Below are 21174 nucleotides of genomic sequence, written 5' to 3'. Positions count from 1 at the left end.
TGTCCATACAATTTGTAATAAAACTATTCACATAGCATAGCAAATACTATCTGTAAATGTTATTTTTATAACAACTATTATAAAATTGTTGTTTTTAATATTTTCCTTCCTTGCTTTACATGAATCTATGAGGTTGCTCGCTCTTGGCTATTTTCGGCTGGCAATTTATACATCCATGACTCACAAAGAGTATTCTCGCAATGATGGGCATATCATTTCTGGTGATTTTTGCAAATGCAAAAAATGCACACATCAGTAACAGAAATAATGAATGAAGCATTGTAACACCCTCAAAAAAAACTCCCACAGCTTTACCTAGTGCCGGTGATATCAAAAATATGTGCCAAGCATCAGCTTGGATGACCTTTGATGTAGAACAGGAAGAAAATGCTTATGGGTTACTGAGGCAGGGAGAGTCAAACAGTTGATGGCTAGTAAACTAACTACTAGGGTCGTCGTCCCCATCTACCTAGCCACTCTTCGTCATTTATAAGCATTCGATCAGACACTTCCATGAGCAAGACCAGTTCATACAGACTTGACATGTCCGCATACATTGGTCTTTCAATGCTGTAATTGTGGTTGTTTGTTTGTTGTAGCAGTGTGTTATTCTATGGGTATTCATATCAACTGTAAGACAATCAATAACAGTTTTAATATATATTTGTAGGCAAATGATTGTTATTGTCATCGTAATTACTATTATTATTATTTTATAATTATTAGTTTTGTTCCATCATCTTTACTGTCACGGTCTGTCAGAGTAGGAATTCACTGACTCCAGCCAGCCATCTTATTCAATGTTCTATGATTGGATTATAATTTGGTATTGGAACTACTAATAATCTGTAATGATAATAATATTTACTTCAACTTGAATGACTCAAAACACAATTTTTTGTAAATCATCAAGTTTTTAGTGGTATCTAATGATTTTTTTTTCATAAATTACCCAATCGCGTAGCATCCCATCTAAAGCAAAGGCATTTTATCAAGATCCCAGAATGCATTTGTCAAGTTTTTTTTGCATATCATCACCCAAACAAAGGAGGGGCTTTCCTAAGACTAGTTCTTATTTGGCTCGCAAAAACGTAGCTGCAATAACATGTAATCATTCTACATGTAGGCTTAATCATTCTTACAGATGGCGCATCTAAGTTCTGTTGCTTAAGAGACATTCACTCTACCTGTTTTAACGATTATATTTTTTACTAATTCATATATTGTCAACGAATACAGTGGGTGTTGCTCAGAAAAGCTTATATCAAATGTGTATCCTGCATGATCTGCTATAAAAACAAACATCATGCTTGGCCAATCACGCCTACTCCTTGTAATAAAACTTGGTGTTTACACAGAAAAGGTTAGTAGCTTGATGGAACAGAGAGCACAATGTCACATGACTGTGTTTATGACTTTATTAGTTGTGCCAATCTGAAGTTTCTCGTACCGTGTGGCCTGGCAGCAATAACTGAGGAGATAACTAAGTGACCAAGCTGTGAGTTGAGCTGAAAAGAAGATTTTGACAATTTTGCCACGTCGTTTGTTCCGATTCCGATTGGTTTAAAGATGGATTTTCACAATATTTTATTAGATTTTATCGAAAAGTATTAGTATTTTTCTATCATTTGCGATTGTTTATGTCGTTTGACGTAATATGACTGTCAAGATTAAAATTGACAAAAATTGATCATGGTTAAAACGCTCGGGTCAAGCGAAAATGCGACTATGATTTCTTTAGTTGCAAAAATACCTACGGAATAGAGATTCGTAACGTTAGAATAGACAGAATAGAGATCCGTAACGTTAGAATAGACAATAATAGAGATCCGTAACGTTAGAATAGACAATAATAGAGATTCGTAACGTTAGAATAGACAGAATAGAGATCCGTAACGTTAGAATAGACAGAATAGAGATTTGTAACGTTAGAATAGACAGAATAGAGATCCGTAACGTTAGAATAGACAATAATAGAGATCCGTAACGTTAGAATAGACAGAATAGAGATTCGTAACGTTAGAATAGACAGAATAGAGATCCGTAACGTTAGAATAGACAGAATAGAGATCCGTAACGTTAGAATAGACAGAATAGAGATTCGTAACGTTAGAATAGACAGAATAGAGATTCGTAACGCTGCAACTTGAATACAATAGCTGATATCAGCTAAAGCAACAATAGCTACGAGGGACGTCATTTCACATGTATTTTGGTTCAGAGCGTTTTAATCGTGATCGAGTTTTGTCAATTTTAATCTTCAAACATCCTGGCAGTCAGATCATCTCAAACATCAAAAGCAATTGCAAATGATAGAAAATTCCGATAGTTTTTGATAAAATCTACTAAAAGTGCAAGTTAATCTTAAACAGTGGCACTGAACAACTACCTGCCGTACCTAAAGTAACAGAGACACCAAGGGTACCAAACACTAACCATCATTTGGGTCTCGTCGTCTGCACTGAGATTAAATCTTTGAGATTCATCAGCAAGTATGAATCTCTTCAGACGGTGGCTAGTTGCTCATGTGGTCAAACTGGAAGTTCATGCATGACGTGGGAAGCAGTCCATGTGTTGTTGGCTCATCACTTAAATCATTTCACAGTTGATTTACGATTGGTGAAGTGACAAGGAGAATCACTGTGGATAACTAACGGGAATAAATCAAACCGTTTAACCAGCTGTTGCTTTGCCAGTTCAAAGTCATCATTGCCTTATCGAATAATCTCAGTAGAATTTGCATAAATAGTGTCTTGAGATTCTGGACAAGCCAGAATGGCCATCTATATGGATTAGAGGTAAACGTACGTCAATTATTGGTTGTGATGAAATTTAATTTGCTTGTCACAGATCTGTGACGTTTGTGGAAGGCCTGGAGGTCTGGAGAAAATGGCGATAGTTGAAAGATACCCACAGATGAGTCACTTACCAAACAGATCTGCTAGTCATGTGGAGTTGATGGTCACAACACCAGGTAGGTAACGTCTTATTTCCTCTCATTTCCTTTTTATGATGCAATGCATATCCTCCATGACGGAAAGGGCCTGTTGGAGGGAAAGACAATGCTGAGTTTATCAAATATGCCAATGTCTTTAGCACAGAAAATTGGCACGGGACACCTATCATACCATATGAGAAAAACTTTAGGTAAGCGCCTTGACACTCCAGAGCTGGAACGCCGCTCGTAATCATATATGCATGTATTATAACGCTTTATTAACATTAGTCATGTTGTAACGATGTTTTTCGTTACATGCCAAAAACATGAAAAGACAGAAATCGGAAACTATGAGTGAGTTGTGAGAAAAAAGCAGTGCGCCACTCTGGTTACTAAAGCAGTTTTTTCCAGTACTGTTTTCATTTGTAATCACAATCGAAGTAAACTACTATCAGCGATATGTCATTACGATGGAAAATAGGCTAGTGGTGTCGACTGTCACTTATAACATTTACGATAAGAATAGCTTTATGTCCTTCACACCGTTCACTGAAACTATAGAGTAATCCCTCATTACGTCGTGGTTACGCTTTCGCGGTTTCAGTACTTTATGGGGTAAAAAATATTCAGAAGGAAATTAAATATTACAGAAAAGAACTAATAATGAAAATAATAAAATATATAAAATGCATGAATCTCGTTAATACTCTGAACGAACTAGTGATATCCTTCCGTGAGCATGATTGTGATTTCATGGTTTCATGTCTTTTTTTTACATTTTGTAAAGTGTAAAAGTGAAAAGTGCTTGTGACACCCTTCATCATACCTTCGTCGTACCTTCGTCGTACCTTCGTCGTACCTTCGTCGTACCTTCGTCGTACCTTCGTCGTACCTTCGTCGTACCTTCGTCGTACCTTCGTCGTACCTTCGTCGTACCTTCGTCGTACCTTCGTCGTACCTTCGTCGTACCTTCGTCGTACCTTCGTCGTACCTTCGTCGTACCTTCGTCGTACCTTCGTCGTACCTTCGTCGTACCTTCGTCGTACCTTCGTCGTACCTTCGTCGTACCTTCGTCGTACCTTCGTCGTACCTTCGTCGTACCTTCGTCGTACCTTCGTCGTACCTTCGTCGTACCTCTTACAAGCCCTCGACTCTCAAAATCGTCCGATGAACTTAAGAAAAAGAAGAAAATGCTTAAAATCAATGAAAAAGTGGCTTTATTCGATACGAGTTTATTATTATCTATTTTGCTGATTTTTATTTTTCACGAAGCCGCTGGTCCAGATAAACTGCGAAAAATGTGGGATTACTAGAGTATTAGTGGCTTGAACCTTGGAGAATATTCTAAAATAGGAACAGGGCGAGGAATCCGCTAGTTAGCTCACCAACTGCATCACTCTACTTATCATTCCATGTGACTAAACTAACATGTACTTGTTATTTGAACAAACATTTTGGACTATCATGCTTTATTTGATGGTAAACAAACCTGGTCATGCAGATAATTGTATTTTCCAATAATTTTATAGCTTGGCTCAAAATATTTAGTTGGAGAGGTGCCAATATGAGGCCATAGTTTGCACTTTCAAGAAGTCTCTCTCAGACAGTCACTACAGTAATATCTCTCTCTATCCAGGAACTTAATACAGACTAGTTAAACTGAACAACTTTTGTTAGAAAATTCTGTGTCTAAATAGGTCATCCTATCAGTAAATAGGCCATCCACTGAGTAAATAAGCCATCCTCTATGTAAATAAGTCGTAAGCATATTTTTGGCTGTTTTATATTCAGTTGTTATTATCCTCCTGAGGGCCCAAAAATGCCCTCAGAAATCGTATTTACTCCTTATTTTCTGTACCTCAAATTATGATTCTCTTTCATATTATCTCAATACAAGCTGCGGTAAAAGCACAGCGTGCCCCACAAATATGTGAATCTCAGTGTATGTGTTGCTATTCCACAGACGTGTATGCGTGTTGCGTGTACAACACACACCATAGCCTGAGTACTAAACGATAAACAATATCGCATGTAGGCCTACGTCAGTGAGAAGAACACTACAAGAGCTACAATACCTAGGAGATCACTGGTCATGTCACTAATTACGACAAACAATCTTAGTGTCACGAGCTACTATTAAAGTTTAAGAAAGCTGTGTAGTTGAGCTAATCTTATTGTGCTAAGCGTGGCTGGTCGATATGCCGCAGCATGTTTTTGGTTGCGAAAACGTGGCAGCACTATTTTTAATCTTTTGGTAGCATGCAACACATATGGTAAATGGGTAAATCTGGGATTACGAATGTGATTCGTAACATTATTATTGTAATTACGAACAAAACTGGCATGTAATTGTTAACAACAACGTAGCCTTGAAAACTAAAAAGCTGTGATGCGTATTACTTCTGTTCTTGAGGCAGCTCATTTGTACTATGCCTTCTCTTAGAGAATCTCATGCGCCTGCATATCGCTGCGTTTACCGACGTTATAATATGTTTTCAGCTGCAATATTTCATTCTAAATTTGACTTTCTGAGCTATACGATTCTCACCTTACGTAAAACTCTCTGGGTCTCACAAGTTATGAGCAAAAACTTACTCAGGACACTCGCTATGTTCCTATGACACGGTTAATCCAAAAGTTGGCATCACCCTCAATATAGAAACAGTCAACACCCACAGGTCAAGGTCACAGGTCAAGCGAGTTTTGTTATTGGCGAATTCTTATTGAAAGTTTCATGTTTGCGAAAGATGGAAGTGAAACTTATGAATGATATGCGATATATAGCTGCGTGGACTATTCCATTTTAAACATTTTCTACACTTGAGTCGTTCCTATTTCGATTTGAGCAGTACCAAATGTGCCGTTTTGACCTCCGGCGTAGAATTCCCTACCTTTTTTTAACAAAGCCATGAGCTATTTTGCAACATGCGAATGTCTATTGAAACGCTTGTCGCACAATAACTCAAGGTGTGCACAATTCCACATTTATGTCATCTGCACGATAGAAACACTGACTATGTTAGTATGGCTCAAACGTGGGATGGAATTTGAATGACTTTTACTTAGAGTAAATTAGCATGTGAAACTGGTTACATAGCCAGTAGCCCATGTCATTCCTATTACATAGGTAAACATTTCCATTTCCACCAGCAGCATGACCATGCCATAGGTGTTTGATATACAGTTTAATAGCATGTTTCATTGGTTGATTAGCAAAGGAATTTTAGTTAAACATTACGTAGGCTGAACTCTGAAGGGCTGTTGGCTAGTTGATTTCATAAGAGCTTTCACAATCTCATCTGCTACCAAAATCTCATCTGTAAGCACTAAATTGTGAGTTGTAGCTACTGATAATGCATGTTTGAATTGCCCAATCACAGGCCGCTATTGTGTTTCTAGCAACTACACTCAACAATTTTATTACTACAACCTACAATCCACTATCCCAACTCCTCTGCGATACTAATAGATTACCAACTTTTAAAACACATCTGTTTAACTCACTTAATAATTCCTGATTTTCGTCTTTGTATTTTTTTGGCTTGTAACGAAAAACACCATTTTGTCAATGATTATTACCCCTTTGACCAGGTATAAGCCCCCAAAAACAACCGAAACTCGTGTAATTTATTTTCGAAAATTCAATAAAATCGATATTTTATGAACAAGCATAGCTCAAATCTTAAATTTATTTCTATGAACAAAAATTTTTGTACAGAAACATTCATTTATATATCTACTACTAAAAAAATACAACCATGTGCAATTGTCCCTGTATGAAATGCTTGGAAGCATTTTTTTTCGGTAGAGTCAAACGCTATAACGTAGCCGTGCGAGCCACCATAACGATCGTTTTCTCTGTATACTCCAAGTATATTAAGTCCAAAAAGTTTACATCACTTGAATTTTTTTATTCTGATCAGACAAAAAATCACTAACGATCGCAAGATCAAATAATCTTTTAATTTTCCATTTCGAAAGTCGAGCCGATGTTGACTGGTTTTTTTCCAACTTTTATTCTTTTCCAAGGAGGCGCGGTTTGTTTAGCTTTTAGCACAAAGCAACGCCTCTCAGATAATCGTTTCATATTGTAAATCATCGACCGATATCTTGTTGCTGATATTTAAAACTTACTAGTGTTCATATCATTTGTTTAACATTACTAGGCGACAGCTTCATAAACGTCTACCGAAAGGGACATAAACGTCGTTTCTCCACGTGACCGGTAAACGACATTTTGGTCTTTTCCCCAGCCAAAGGGTTAATACCAATAAAAAGTTATACAAACATCACTTTCATTATTACGTTCAAATGTCTACTTCTCTTGAATTTAATTTTTTGGGAACATCGCATACGCATACATACGGATACGCGTAGCTTGAATTTGTTTTTATCATTGGCTGTTCCATTGTCATTTGTCAAGTTAACATAACGCTGATATCAACCAGCTAATCATGTCAATACATTGCGATTTGACCTTGACTTAAGGACTTGACTTTCGATCACCTACGTAAACCTGCTTTAATACAAACTGTGTGTTGCTCACCTCCTTGAAACCAGTTTTAGTAGGACTATTAGTGGAACCAGTCTCAAAGGTCATTGACCTCTAAGAATGCCCTAGTGAGATTCAGGTTGAATGTACGCTGAACCTGAATGACTACTTTTGTTGGGTTTGAAAAAGCACAACATAATAGAAAAAGTGTCACTTTTTGAGGTTTATTTAGTCAAAAGTCCAGGGACAGTAAAAATTCAGAAGATCATGCCGCATTCAGCTATTAGTAGTAGTACTCCAGTATATGAACATTTAGAAAACTTTTTCATATGTCCATACTGTTTGGATTATCGGTTTTATCCAACTTTTAGAAGGCAACAACACCTTCTGACTTAAGAAAAATAAAACAAGGAATTGTCTCTTTTGACCTGAATTTTAGGTTACGTACAATTACATTGACTAGGCTACTCGTCTGATCGCTGTCAACGGTCAGCGTCTGAATTCCCTTGATACTGATGAGCTAACTGTGTCATTAGATATGCGCTGTTTTAAGTACTCGATCACATCTCCAATCTGCCTGACCATCCATTACATTCCTACTTCCCCAAAAGAACCACTACACCTTACACTAGGCACCATCATCTTGCTAATCCCCATTATAGAGCAACTTCATGCAAATATAGCTTTTTCTTCCAATAGGTACAGTTTACTGGACTGATCCTTATTTTTGTGTCTCATGATCCAGTTTGCTTTGATCTGCTTCGGCCAGTGATAAAGTTCATATCTATTGTTAAGAAAAATTCTGAATTCATATGCATTTAGTTTATAGTGTAAAATGGTTAGTCAGGGATCAGCCGAGGTAACTATGCATATTCTCTTTAAAGAAGAAGAGGAAATGGACACAACGACATCTATGACGACAGCGCGAAGTGAACACAACCTCGCTAGCAAACGTATCCATCTCTCTCACAGCATCAGCCAGCCGGCTAGCTCAGCTGGTGCGCTGTCGGCAGCATACCCCCACAACAAGCCAGAGGCTGTCGACAAATCTTCTAGTCATCACTTAGGTAGTAGATTTGCCAAATTAAAGAGGAGAATCTCACGGAGTTTGAACAAGCTCAGTAAGTAAATAAAGCATATGCCAAGTCATTAGTCAATGCTGCCGATCCCGGCCGCTTCTGTTTGTCTTCGTAATTGGAAGTTGATAAGCCATGGAATGCTGGCTATAAGAGATATATAGAACAATTGGCCATAAATTTCAATTGTGGCATTATTATCAGGTATAAATGTAGCCTGTTGCATCAAATAAACTTTTGCGATTAATTGCTCTGCTTGGGTGTAGTAGGAAACTAGGCTACAGGGGTTGGTATCTGTTGGCTAGTTGATCTCATAACCGGTATCTAGTGCTGACGTAGATGGTGCATGCTTTTGATCTCACCTTTTTCGCATAAAATCTTTGAGTCCTTCGCATCTCATTTGCTAATTCGGTTATTGACGAAGCGGATTTTTTTTCATTTTTTAAGAATAACGCGAAACACTAAATTCATCATATCGTAAATATTTTTGCAACTACATGTAGCACAAATAAAGCGTCTTGTTGAAAAGCATTGGACGAGTTATTGCTTGAGTGAGTGTTATTAAAAAAATGATAAATTCGTATGAAACATTGTAAAAAAATCGTTAGCTTGTATGATTGTCGTGTGTAGCCACTAGAGTATTAATATGATAGCCCTTCTTGTGCCCCTGGAACTGTGGTGGTTGGGTGCACTGCTTGTGTCAAGTTCATATTTTACACTCAAACATACTTGAGTCGATGTTTAGACACTATCTGACTTGGACCATTCCAGACTGTCATCTTAAATTACCAATTTATGACGATATCTGCTGCCTGAGTCTCATGAGTGCTGCAACTAGCTCTGAGAATTTGGGCTTCAAAGTTTAACGCAGATAAATACACAATGATAAAGATGTGGCTCACAGGCCGATGTTATTATGGGTCATTACACAAACTGATGTTATAAGGGTCGCTGTGCAAGCCAGTTATTAGCTCACCCATGTCAACAAGAGACATCAGGTTGACATGTTCCTGACAGCGAAGATGGACTGGCGCTAATGTTTTCTTGATGGTTATTTATTCACTTGTACTCATGCCAGCATTGTTTATATCTCAGCCAATGAAGTTGTGATCAAGTCTATTTTCAATCTATCCTCTTTTTAACAGTCCCGAAAATAAACACAAAAGTGTGCTCGTAACTAAGAGCATTACGCCAATGAGACGTGAGCGATGCGAAGCTGTTCACAAACACGCTGGTATCCAGCAGCAGCCTTTGCATAAGTATGAAAACTTATGTCGATACACTGTAGAGGTGTGCTTGTGTTTTTTTGTTTGAAAACATAGTTAAATCCTCTGTTCTCGGTGATTTAAATGTTCATAAACGAGTTTACACATGAGACAGGGGAGATGATCTCATATTTTGCTGTGAATAGTTATTCAAGTCTACGATCATAGTTATTCCGTAGCATCTGGCTCGTTTGAAAGCACCTTTTGTCACCTCTAAACAAAAAAATCGTAATTTGTGTTTCCTGTCACAGGACTTTTGTAGCTTGCGATTAACAGTTTGACCTTGTCTACTCAAAAATGTGTTCGACAGCAATTCAACTTTATCACAACAAGGGTGCTTGCGGATTCCTGCATGTAGAGTGGTACGTATGGAATTTATAAATAGCATTCGCATTCTGGTCATCTACACTTCAAGATTGTAGAGGGGTACATGACCAGAAATTGAAAAATTGTTGTGAACAATTATAATTACAAATAACATGTCATGAAAAATTGTGACACACTGTGGCACAATTTTTCAAGACATGTTGTCAGAAAGTCACTTGTTCAATGCTATAAACAATACATGTAGCTCACATGCAACATAATCAAAAACTCTCATCCCCTGTAGCAGACACATGGCTCCGAAAGCACTTGAAATGCTCCTATCAATTGTATCACCTAAGCATGAAATAACAGAAAAATGCTTTTTAAATAGAATAATTTATTTAGGTACTCATACCAGGCAATCTGGAGCAATTTTAGACATAAAAAAATAGATGGTAAGTTGTAATGAAAGCCGCAAAAGTTACACTTGGCACAACTTGTGAATTCCAAAGATTTTACACGTATAAAAAGCATTTTATAAAACTTGCTATTACAAACCGCTCTTCCAATGTGGTAAATTTTATTAGTTTTTCTCTTTAATGCAAGGATGTCAAAGCGCTGTCGGTAAAAACCAAGACGCTCCTAGTGGAATCCATGTATTTGTACCTGGAGCACTACTATGTCTTTTAAACATTGAGGTCAAATGTTCCAAAATGTTCAAAAGACACAAAAGTGCGCCAGGTACAGATACATGGTTTCTGTTCCGAGCATCTTGGTTCAGCACAATTAACCCCAAATCAAACTCAGCACAATCCACCCCAATTCAAATTCAGCACAATTCACCTAGGTGCATATCATATTTATAAAGCTCATTGGCAAACCTTGTAAGGAAGTCGGTCATATTCTCTAAATAAATCAGTAAGTTAAAAGGGTCAGAAATGCATCAGTCAGTGAACACGAGTGAAACTAGGAACAAGATGAACAAATCAGTCAATCCCTAGTACAGCCAATCCTCTACTTACGATCACCTCAACATTATAAGTTGCACCTTATTTGAGCAAATCTTTTACTTGCCAAAGTGTGACATATGACGTTTGAAGATTTAGAGATGTCTATAAGGCTTTGAAAAATGACTCAATTCATGTGAATTGAATTCAATAAAACCGGCTGCAAAAGAAAAATTCTATCATTTATGCAGTTCAACCAAAATGCAGACACACTTTTTCTTATATAAAAATGTGGTAGCCAAATATATAATTGGTCCAGTGTTGAAGGATTTCACTAGCAGAAATACTTTTAGGTCGCTGTTTACAATATTTTCTAAATTCATCCATTCAATTCAGAAATTAAAAAAAGCTAAATCACAATTTAATGCTGTGTTCCGTGAGTAAAGGAAAAACTATGCAACTCATTTGTTTTTGGCACAACATAATAACTTAAATTCTTAAATTTATTGTTGCAAATTTTTTGGTAGGTCTGAAAACACTGCGATCCGTGATCGTTGTTGTTGTTGTATAGTTACAAAGGCAGATCGTTATAAAGGTTTTTTGGTAGAATGAACGATGTTTGTGAGCAATTATAAAGCTTATAAATAAGCTTATTGTCAGCGCGCAGGCAAACCATAAAAGTAGTAGTACATATTGACCAATAAAATATACACATTGATATCAAAGACTTTTAAAAGTCGCGCACATCAAGTAACAGGTTGTGTTACTTAGGAAATCAATGTCCGTTATGGATTTTCCGTCAACCCAGTAATTAGGAAGGGAAGGATTGATGCAGTTTGACTCGAGTCATTTTGTTTATTGAAACTAGAGAATCGAGTTAATTTTTCTATGGTGACAGTAAAGACTCGATTGAATTCAATTTTTCCTAGTAAGATGCCCCGAGCCGATACAATTATACAGTAAGTAGAAAATACCAGAGAATCGATTCTTTTCAATTTATTTGTGAAGTGAGCCTTACGATTTGCTCGAGCGGGCATGTTAATTCGAGTGCCCATCTCTAATATTTCCTAATATGTCGCATTTTGTACGTAAAGTAGAAGAAACTGTTAAGAATTAAACATAAAATGGAAATAAATATAATAATGATAATCAAGCGAGCCACTCCTCCTGTTTCCATAACTCACTGTCACTATCATAAAGTAACAATAAAAAAATGTTTGTCGATTGCTATTACTTTAGTGATTTAGCTTTTGTATATAATTTAGTTTTTTTTACATGATAATAATATTGTGACATATCATGAATCATCTATTTGTAATATCAAATCGTCTGGTGGCGTTTGAAAATTGTGAAGCTCTTAAGAATATTTTGGATCATAGAAAATCATGCCTACAATCAATGCCTACAATCAATGCCTACAACACAGCAGAGTAAGAGATGGTGAAACTTTTGATACCAAATAACTGTAATGTGAAGTTTGTTGCAAGTCAACCTTTAAGAATATTTTGGATCATAGAAAATCAGTTGCTCTCTCATCATCTCGAGAAATGTTTCAATATAAATTGTTTGGTATTGCAGCGCAGTTGGTTAGGCCTTTCCATAGACTAACCAATCAGCGAGCTGGACAGCCAACGAGTTTCGAGCAAAATTTCATTTTCCAAAATTAGAGGTTAAGGTTAAAATGCAGCCCTCAATAATGCTCCAAAACTCACTAGTGTGTTCATACCTTAAAGATGAACTTATAAAAAAAATGTTAGTAGATCTTATCAGAAAATATCGGTATTTTTTTCTCTCATTTGCAATCATATTTGATGTTTGAGGTGATTTGCCGACAGGATGTTTCAAGGTTGTTTCAAGGTTAATATTGACAAAACTTTATTGCGGTGAAAACGCTCAGAAAAGAAATATGTGCAAAATAATATCCCTGCATGGTTGCTATTTTAACCACCATCAAGTTTTGTCGATTTTAATCTTGAAGCATCCTGGCAGTCAGATCACTTCAAACATATAAAACAATCTCAAATGGTAGAAAAATTCTGATACTTTTCTCATAAAATCTTCTAATATTCTGTGCAAGTTCATCTCTAAGAAAAGCAAGTTTTTGGATGTTATTCAAGCCATAGGTTAGTTAACTGCTAAACTCTTTGCTCAATTCTATGAAAGGCGAGTTGAGCTCCCACGCTATTTTTTATTACATATTCACAATCGATTGAGTTGATCAGCCAAGAGCATTCTTTATAACCTTAAGTTCATATCAATAATGGCTTAAAATTCTGCAGTCACCACAATCTGTTTTTAACAGAAAGAGTGAGGCGAATTTATTGTAATTAAGGGGTTTTGAGGTGAAAAGGTCAAATGGATATTCACAATATTTCATTTATGCATCAAAAAGTGACATGACACAATGGTTGACCTTGAACTTGCCATAGCAGCACACAAGCTTACTCTGGTAGCTGTTCTAAAGGGTTATTGAAATGAAATTTTAATCTCCAGATCATAATATCAAAATGCTGAATTGTCCAGATATTACTGCTATCCTTAAATTTTATCTGTAATTTTACTTTGTGATTTTATCTGTAATTTTATCTGTAATATTATCTGTAATTTAGATGCAATGCTACTTATTCTAATAACATTATTACATTTTACTGTTATGTGGCGCGCTCAATGCCAAGTCAGATTTGTGCGAGCCACTGGGCGTGTTATGCGCGAAGAAATTTTTTCTGGAACATTCTTTGAGTGAGTTGGTTATCTGGCTCGTACTCGAGCTGGAACACCAGCAACGGCTTGCTTCATCAGGGAAAATATGGGACGCTTCATAGCCTTTTAGTTCTTTAGTTTATGAAGTAGATTTGTCGATATCGGAGCACCATTTTTGTTTGTAACCACGATTGAAAAATCAATTTTTCTGTTTCCAAAAAATAACAATGCTGTACTTTTAAGATAGCGCACAAACTAAGAGTGTTGGACCTGCAAGGCGTAACATAAAAACAGCTCTATTTCATTTGAAATTTACTATTGGCTCATGCTATGTACGATCTTGATTAGTCACACATTGAATGATCTAGTAGTTGGCACAGTTCCCAGTGTTTTACGTAACAGCAACAGACTTAGTAAGATAGTAATATACTTTGTTGTTTTGTGTACAATCGTATGGTCATATTGTTCACCCTCAATTTTTGTCATTAATAGACCATTTTTTATATAATCAAGAATATTACTGTTCAACGCGAATGTACACAAATCACTTGGTATAAATAGGTGAATCTTATGCCAACTTGTATTGCTATCTTTTTCAAAAGATTTTGCTGCAAAAGTTGCATCTCCATAGTACCTACTGTAAGGAAACGCTGAGATCTGCAGCGTCAAGCCAATAGTAAATTCTTTTTAATGTAGGCTAATTAAATTAAATCAGGCAAAAATAATTAACTTTTTTCAAGTCTCTGGCATCTTTTTGATTTTTTCAAGTTTGGTTACGAAGTTTAGTTCTAGAAAGAAGGTAACCCCAAATGTAAATTTGAAAATCAGGTTGAATGTACATATCATCTCCGCCAACCTTAGGACATTGATGACTTCCTTAAACCAATCCTACAGCAAGAAATTAGTACAGAGTGTTGCCTAGTGTTATTGATACGATTGCTGTTAGTTTGCTTTCCCCTTGCATTCAGTTACATTGTATGGATATCTATTACATGACAAATATTGATGTTTTACTAGCATTGTCTCGGGAAGATGTGTCACGGACTAAGAGAGGAAAAGCTGACAGTCAGTCGATAGAAACGTCTAAGCAGGTAATAAGAACTCAATATTATTACACAACATTCGTCTACCTGCCATCTCTTTCCCAGGGCTGTCCGCATGGAATTGAGTTTCACAGACCAGTCATTACTTAGTACTGGAAGCAAAATGTAGAACTTTTGCAGGAGAAACAATGTTATTGATCAGGCATCCTTCAACATCGGCATTGCTCGATGATTACCGCTAGATAGAGTGTTTTGTCAACGATCAAATATTGTTATTTTGGCCTTTGACAAAATGGCTTACAAAATTGGATATTAGTATTTGTCTCCCTTGCCATGTTTTTGAATGCATCTCTTTTGAATATTGTTTAAAGATTGGAATGAGCCTGTTATGGATTGAGTACCATAGAATCCCATACTATAGTAACAATCTTTACTATAATAAGAGCCGTGGCCATCCGTCTGATGCTACTCTTAGAACGTTAGGAAAAAAATTGCCTTGAAAGTTGGATTGAACGTTAGGATTGAAATTGCCTTGGACTTGAAAGTGGATATTCCATTTTGCAGACTGGCTCTCTAATCACTACTCCAATCAGCCACATTTATCCACATTTATCCACATTTATCCACATTTATCCATATTTATCCACATTTATCCACAGATAATTGGGTTTGCAGCCAGGCACACTACCAACTGCGCCTATGACTATCTTGCAAAATTCTGGCATAACTGTGAACATACTTATTACAAATGATGATCTTTCACTGCGCACCTTGTCCTTATAAATATTGTAAACATTTTTGTTTGAAGTGATTAGTGGCCCTTCAACCAGGCTTGACCCCAGTTAGTACGTTGTTTTGGATTCCTCTCAGTTGTCCCATCACTATGTCTCCATAACACGGGTTAATCTACAAATTTGCATCATCTGCAAGATAGACACGGGCAAAAACCCGCAATTCATGAGAGTTTTATTGCTTGCTGATTTTTATCGATTGTTTCCTGCTTGTGAAAGATGGGAATGGCACTTGCGAATGATGGGCAAGAACATGTCGCGCAAGCTGTTCCATTTTAAACATTTTTCGTTTTTCAGTCATTCGTATTTTGACTCGAGCAGTTCCACGAGACAGGAGTGCGCCGCTAAGACCTCTAGTGTAGAACTCGTTATCTTTTTTAACAAAGCATCAATGTTAGTTCGCAACATGCGAATGTCAATCGCGACGCTTATCACATAGTCACTCAATGTGTGCATAACTCCAAATACACATCATCCGCCCTATGGAAACAGCGAGTGTAATGACAAATGGTTAGAACTATCCTACAGAATTCTCTCACACACTCTACATTATTATCCATATCTCTCATAGACCATCCCATAAATGAATTAGTATCACCCAACAACCTGATCATCTGAGTCACATCCTTGCCTTTCAACACATTCTTGTTTACCCTCCTTTATGCGGTGATCCAGTTGGCAACTAGGCAATCTGGGCTTTCTAGTTGCCAACTCATGTGTCATTGAAGGAAGGGTGGGCAAGTAACCTGGAAATCTTGTGAAAATCGGAAATGAACTGCAGTATAGACCTGAATTTTGTTCGCTAATGAAGAATGAAAAACTGGCCGCTACGCTTCAGCTAGCAAGCACCTGTTAGCACACTTCAATGCCAGTCTGTTCTAGCAACCTGTCACGAATGTCTGGCTAATCTAGTAGACACTGGCTATGATTCATGCTGTAACCAAGACCCTCCCATTTGCTTCCACTCACACATGAACCAGATTAGTGGGCTTATCTCTTGCACCCATCAGCGTAATACCTCGTGTTTACAATTATGCTAGTTAATACGGAAACACCAGAAGGTGTCTTGAATTAGCTAACTATATGCATAACCCCAACACATAACTTTCTCTAGATGTTGGCTAAAGGCTGGTTCACACTGTATCGCTGTGTGTAAAGGTTGCCCTCTTGGCGATTATTTGCATCGCCGAGGCAACACAGGTTTGTTGGGAAACGTGGCAACTGTTTCATGGCGATAGTTCGGCGAGCGTCTATGACAGCCTGGGCAATGTGCACCTTTTTGATGATGGCGATTGGTTGTAGCGGATTGCATAATCTATTTCTTCCTTCATGATATTTGCTGCGGGACTACTATTTTGTCGTTACAGCGCCTACATTGTATGTTGATAATGCTATGTCGCCGAATTTGATGTAAACGGGGATGGTTTGTGATAGTGTGAACAATGTTATCACAGATGTATCACAGATATATTGTGGGACATACGGCGATTTAGTGTGAACTAGCCTTAGCATCCGCTGATGCTCACTTGAACGGTCGAGAGTGCTATTGTAGTTGTCTCTGTAGCGGTCTATTTAGAAGGAATCATATTTTGATTGATGTTGTTTGTAACAGACATATATTATACTACTAGTGGGCCATACCATGTAAAAAACAATGGTGAAAATCATTCATTTTTAGGCTTTAAGGTAGCTTTGTTATCATCGTAAATTCATTAGCAAAAGACATGATTAGTAGTAGATAAAACATAATAGTAAAAATAGTCATGCTCTGACTACAGAACACAAAATTAGGCCTACCAACCCGCAATGCATAAACTTTATTGGAAGAATATCGCTATGCCATTCACAATACGTACAGACTTTAGGTGTTTTCAGTTTCCTTTAACAACATGAGGCGTTATAATTTAAATCATGTAACCCTTACAATTTTGGGCAAATTGTTATAGTTTTGCTCGATTTAGGGTACACAGGAGAACATGGTAACCGACCTGGCTAGGGTTTGCTGACAGTGGATGTCAGCAAACCCTTTACATGCATGGTGATGCAACAGTAAAAGCCGTGGCTCGAGATCTTCACAAGTATCTTAATGTTTTTAGGCTACGATAATCGATCTCTTGTCGTACAAACAAGCTATTTCATGGTATTGTAAACATGCTTTACTTCATCTGTTTGCTGGTTATTGATAGAGTAGGTCGCATATCATTGGTAGAGGATAACTCCATATTTATAGACATGCTTATGAATAAACAAAGGCTTATTGCACAAAAGACTTTTACATTTTGTCACATGTACCCCTCTCAAGGATGCATAATGAATCCGTAGGCCACCATAAAGTTTAATAGTGGTCCAGATTTATCTAAGGGCCTGCTAAAGGAGGTACCTTGTAACTTCGCTTGTAATAGTGGCTTCCGCCGTGGCATGACATTACTGAGTCCAGAATGATGTAAATTACAAGTCGAACAGCTAGATAGCAAACACGTTTTAATTATTTAGTTGCACGCTGGTAATATGAGTATTGCATGCACAAGTCAGCCGGCACAATGAATAGCTATAATGAAGCGATATGTAGACATTTTTAAATCAATATTTTGTTGAGAGTCACTTGTGACTGTGGAACCAAGCTTTCAGTTGCCTCTCATCTTTTCATCGTTATGTCCTCGGAGATTCGCTCAAAATGGATTTGTTAAGCGCTTCTGCTGTTTGATGCATTTCCCTAAAGAAAGCCGCAGATGTTTTTTTTGCTGCAAGTTTCAGTTTCTAAAGAATGTTCCTGCCGTAAAGACTTGGTACACGTTGAATGCTATGATAAGATCGAAAGTGGGTCAGTTCATATAAAAGTTGTAAATTTTGTAAATTTTAGTATAGCTTCTGGTGTAACCTATTATATGTAATAATGGATTTGTAGAATTGCCCTACCATACATATGCATTCAAGTGGAAAACCTTTAATTAGAAAACATCTTTTAGATATACAATGATGCTAAAGTTGATTGGTTTACAACTAGTCATGTGACCTAGAGGACATTTTTATTTGGTTTCCTTCAAATTTGAAATAGCTTGTTAAGTACACCAGAACTATCAAGCCGGAAACATATGTTAAAATATGTCACATAACAAAAAGCAAGTGTAATAATATAAAATTTCAAACTTTGTTGTTATATTATAATGTAATATATTTTTATATTATACAATATAGGCGCAAATTGAAGTGAAACACTGAATATTCTACTTAGCTTTCATAGTCTGGGTGCCGCAGGGATATAGACTGAGAATCTTCAGCTTCGAGTGCTTGCTTAATTTACCTGCTGGTGATAGGTTAGGATAATTGCTACATTGATGTCTAGCAATCACAATAAGCTGTGGTTATCTTGAGAATCAATATTATAAAACTGAGGTTGCTTTCCGTTCGCTATGCGTAGGTTTATACGACAGGGTATACTAATGGTGTTTTGGTTCCCCATGCGTAGGTTTATACGACAGGGTATACTAATGGTGTTTTGGTTCCCCATGCGTAGGTTTATACGACAGGGTATACTAATGGTGTTTTGGTTCCCCATGCGTAGGTTTATACGACAGGGTATACTAATACTAATACAGGATACTCGAATGGTCTCTAGATTCCAATCACATACTATACCCCTTCTGATTGTGGACGAATTATGTTAGCTTTTACTTTGATTGGAATACGCGACTGTGCGCGATAATCACACACCTTCATGTATTTCAACGCAGAACTCAGACCATGGCTTTTGGTTAAACATCGACAGACATGTTCTTATCCATTTGCAACAAAACCTTTTCTACGCAATAACATCATAGAGTAGGTATTGTTGATGATGGATATGAATATTTCTGTCGGTGTTATATATTACTTTATTAGCAGTAATTTTATTTCAAATAAAACTTTGTAAAATTATGCTATACAAGAATAATAATAGAAAAGAAGAGGTAAAGGGCAATCAGCAGCTAGTCGATCAAATAAATGGTTAAACAGCGTTGAAAATACCTTTTTCTACTAAGAAAATAAATATTAGGTAGAAGATGTTTAACCAAAAGCCATAGCCTGATTTCTTTACAAATATGTAATGGTTGTAAGCTACGATAATCACATGCTTCAGTGGATACTAAAACGATTTTAGTGGATTCATTTGTGGGTCATCCTCTAGTCGATAGAACTGTTACTGCGTCAATTTCGCATTTTGTTGAAAGTGATGTTGAGAGGCTAACTCCAAGTTTATAGATAGACTTTGGCCAAAAAAACGCTAAGTGCGTAACTTTATACAATGATAAATACTATTTTCAATATTTTAATTTTGGGCTAATCTGCAGGAAATCCAAATGAACCCAAAATATTTGTGGATTCTTTCTCAGTTTTCCACACCTTTGCTGTGTTTTGTGATCTGCCCAACGAAAATGTAGTTGGTAGTTTCATTTCTGCACTATTAGAACCACAAGCTTCTATCGACTCTGTTGTTCGCTCCTATGAGTAATACATGAACAAATGATCATAACATGTTGCATATTATTACACATCTCATGCATAAACATATAATCTGTTGTTTATTTGTCTTGCACAAGATAAGCCCAGAAACTATCACTATGTTTCTATGTCCTGTTAATTTGCAAGTCTGTGACATCCGTAGGATAGAAATAGCCAAAGCTTAAAAGTCAAACGAATTTTGTCACTCGCAAATTTTCACCGAATGTTCTATTCTGGCGAAAGATGGAAGCAGAACTTGCAAATGATGCACAAGAAAATGCCTGACTAGCTATTCCAATGTAAACATTTTCCACACTTAAATCATTCAAATTTCGAAAGCCCGCTTTTAAGCGAGACAGGAGTGCCCCGCTATGACCTCTGGCATAGAATTTCTTATATTTTTAAAAAAGCACCCTCGTTAATTCGCATGCAACATGGAAATGCTATTGGAAACACTTATCGCCCAGTAACTCAAAATGTGCTCAAAAAATCATCCTTACAATGAAAACACAGTGTATACAGTCAAACCTTTACACATGATCACTTTAACATAATGACCGTACTTACGCACAAAGTGAAATTCAAGTAGATATTCACACTTTATACCTAAAGTAATTCCCAGCTTACAATATTCTCCAGAAATCGCAGTTTTGTAACTGAAAGGGGATAAGCTGGTGAAAGTTAAAAATGTGTCAAAAAACATAAAATAATTTATAAAAACAAGCTGTGGTAGTTAAATTTTACATAGCCTAAGTTAGAGTGAGTTATGGCCCGTGTCTCTATCATCACGTCTAGCTTTGAGGGCTACACTTCTGTTCACCAGTCACTAATCTACAGTAATAATAAAACCATTTTTGATTAATAACTACATTACTTGTAGTACTTCAGCTTTTGGTATATAAGTTTGTATTCACATTATTTTCTACTATGCATTTATTTTAATACTATGTGTAATTATTTACAGCACTTATTAGGGATTTGTTATACGTGTTTGCAAAAATGTACTGTGTATTCCTATGGTAATATTTACTCCAACATATACAAGGTTCTAACATAATATGTTCATCTTAGCTTGAGTTTAACATCGGAACCAGATCTGAAAATTAATGAACTTTCTTTTTAAGCACACACACACAA

The 21174-nt window shown here is 36.7% G+C and overlaps 1 protein-coding gene across 3 annotated transcripts in view; it reads left to right on the top strand.

Moving 5' to 3' along the window:
• The window catches only part of LOC137389769 (cyclin-dependent kinase 14-like), a 49617-nt gene that overhangs the window by 1668 nt on the left and 26775 nt on the right, over positions 1-21174 (top strand). For 2 of the 3 annotated variants that reach the window (XM_068075860.1, XM_068075861.1), the window contains 3 exons: positions 2851-2974; positions 8315-8551; positions 14742-14815. In XM_068075860.1, coding sequence (XP_067931961.1) covers positions 2890-2974; positions 8315-8551; positions 14742-14815 — 396 coding nt within the window. In that variant the 5' untranslated portion in view covers positions 2851-2889. The remainder of the gene's footprint in view (positions 1-2850; positions 2975-8314; positions 8552-14741; positions 14816-21174) is intronic. The other variant, XM_068075862.1, reaches the window with a different exon arrangement.

Source organism: Watersipora subatra, chromosome 3 (assembly GCF_963576615.1).
Source record: "Watersipora subatra chromosome 3, tzWatSuba1.1, whole genome shotgun sequence".
NCBI classification, from domain to species: Eukaryota; Metazoa; Bryozoa; class Gymnolaemata; order Cheilostomatida; family Watersiporidae; genus Watersipora; species Watersipora subatra.
This window is presented reverse-complemented; position numbering and strand designations above follow the sequence as displayed.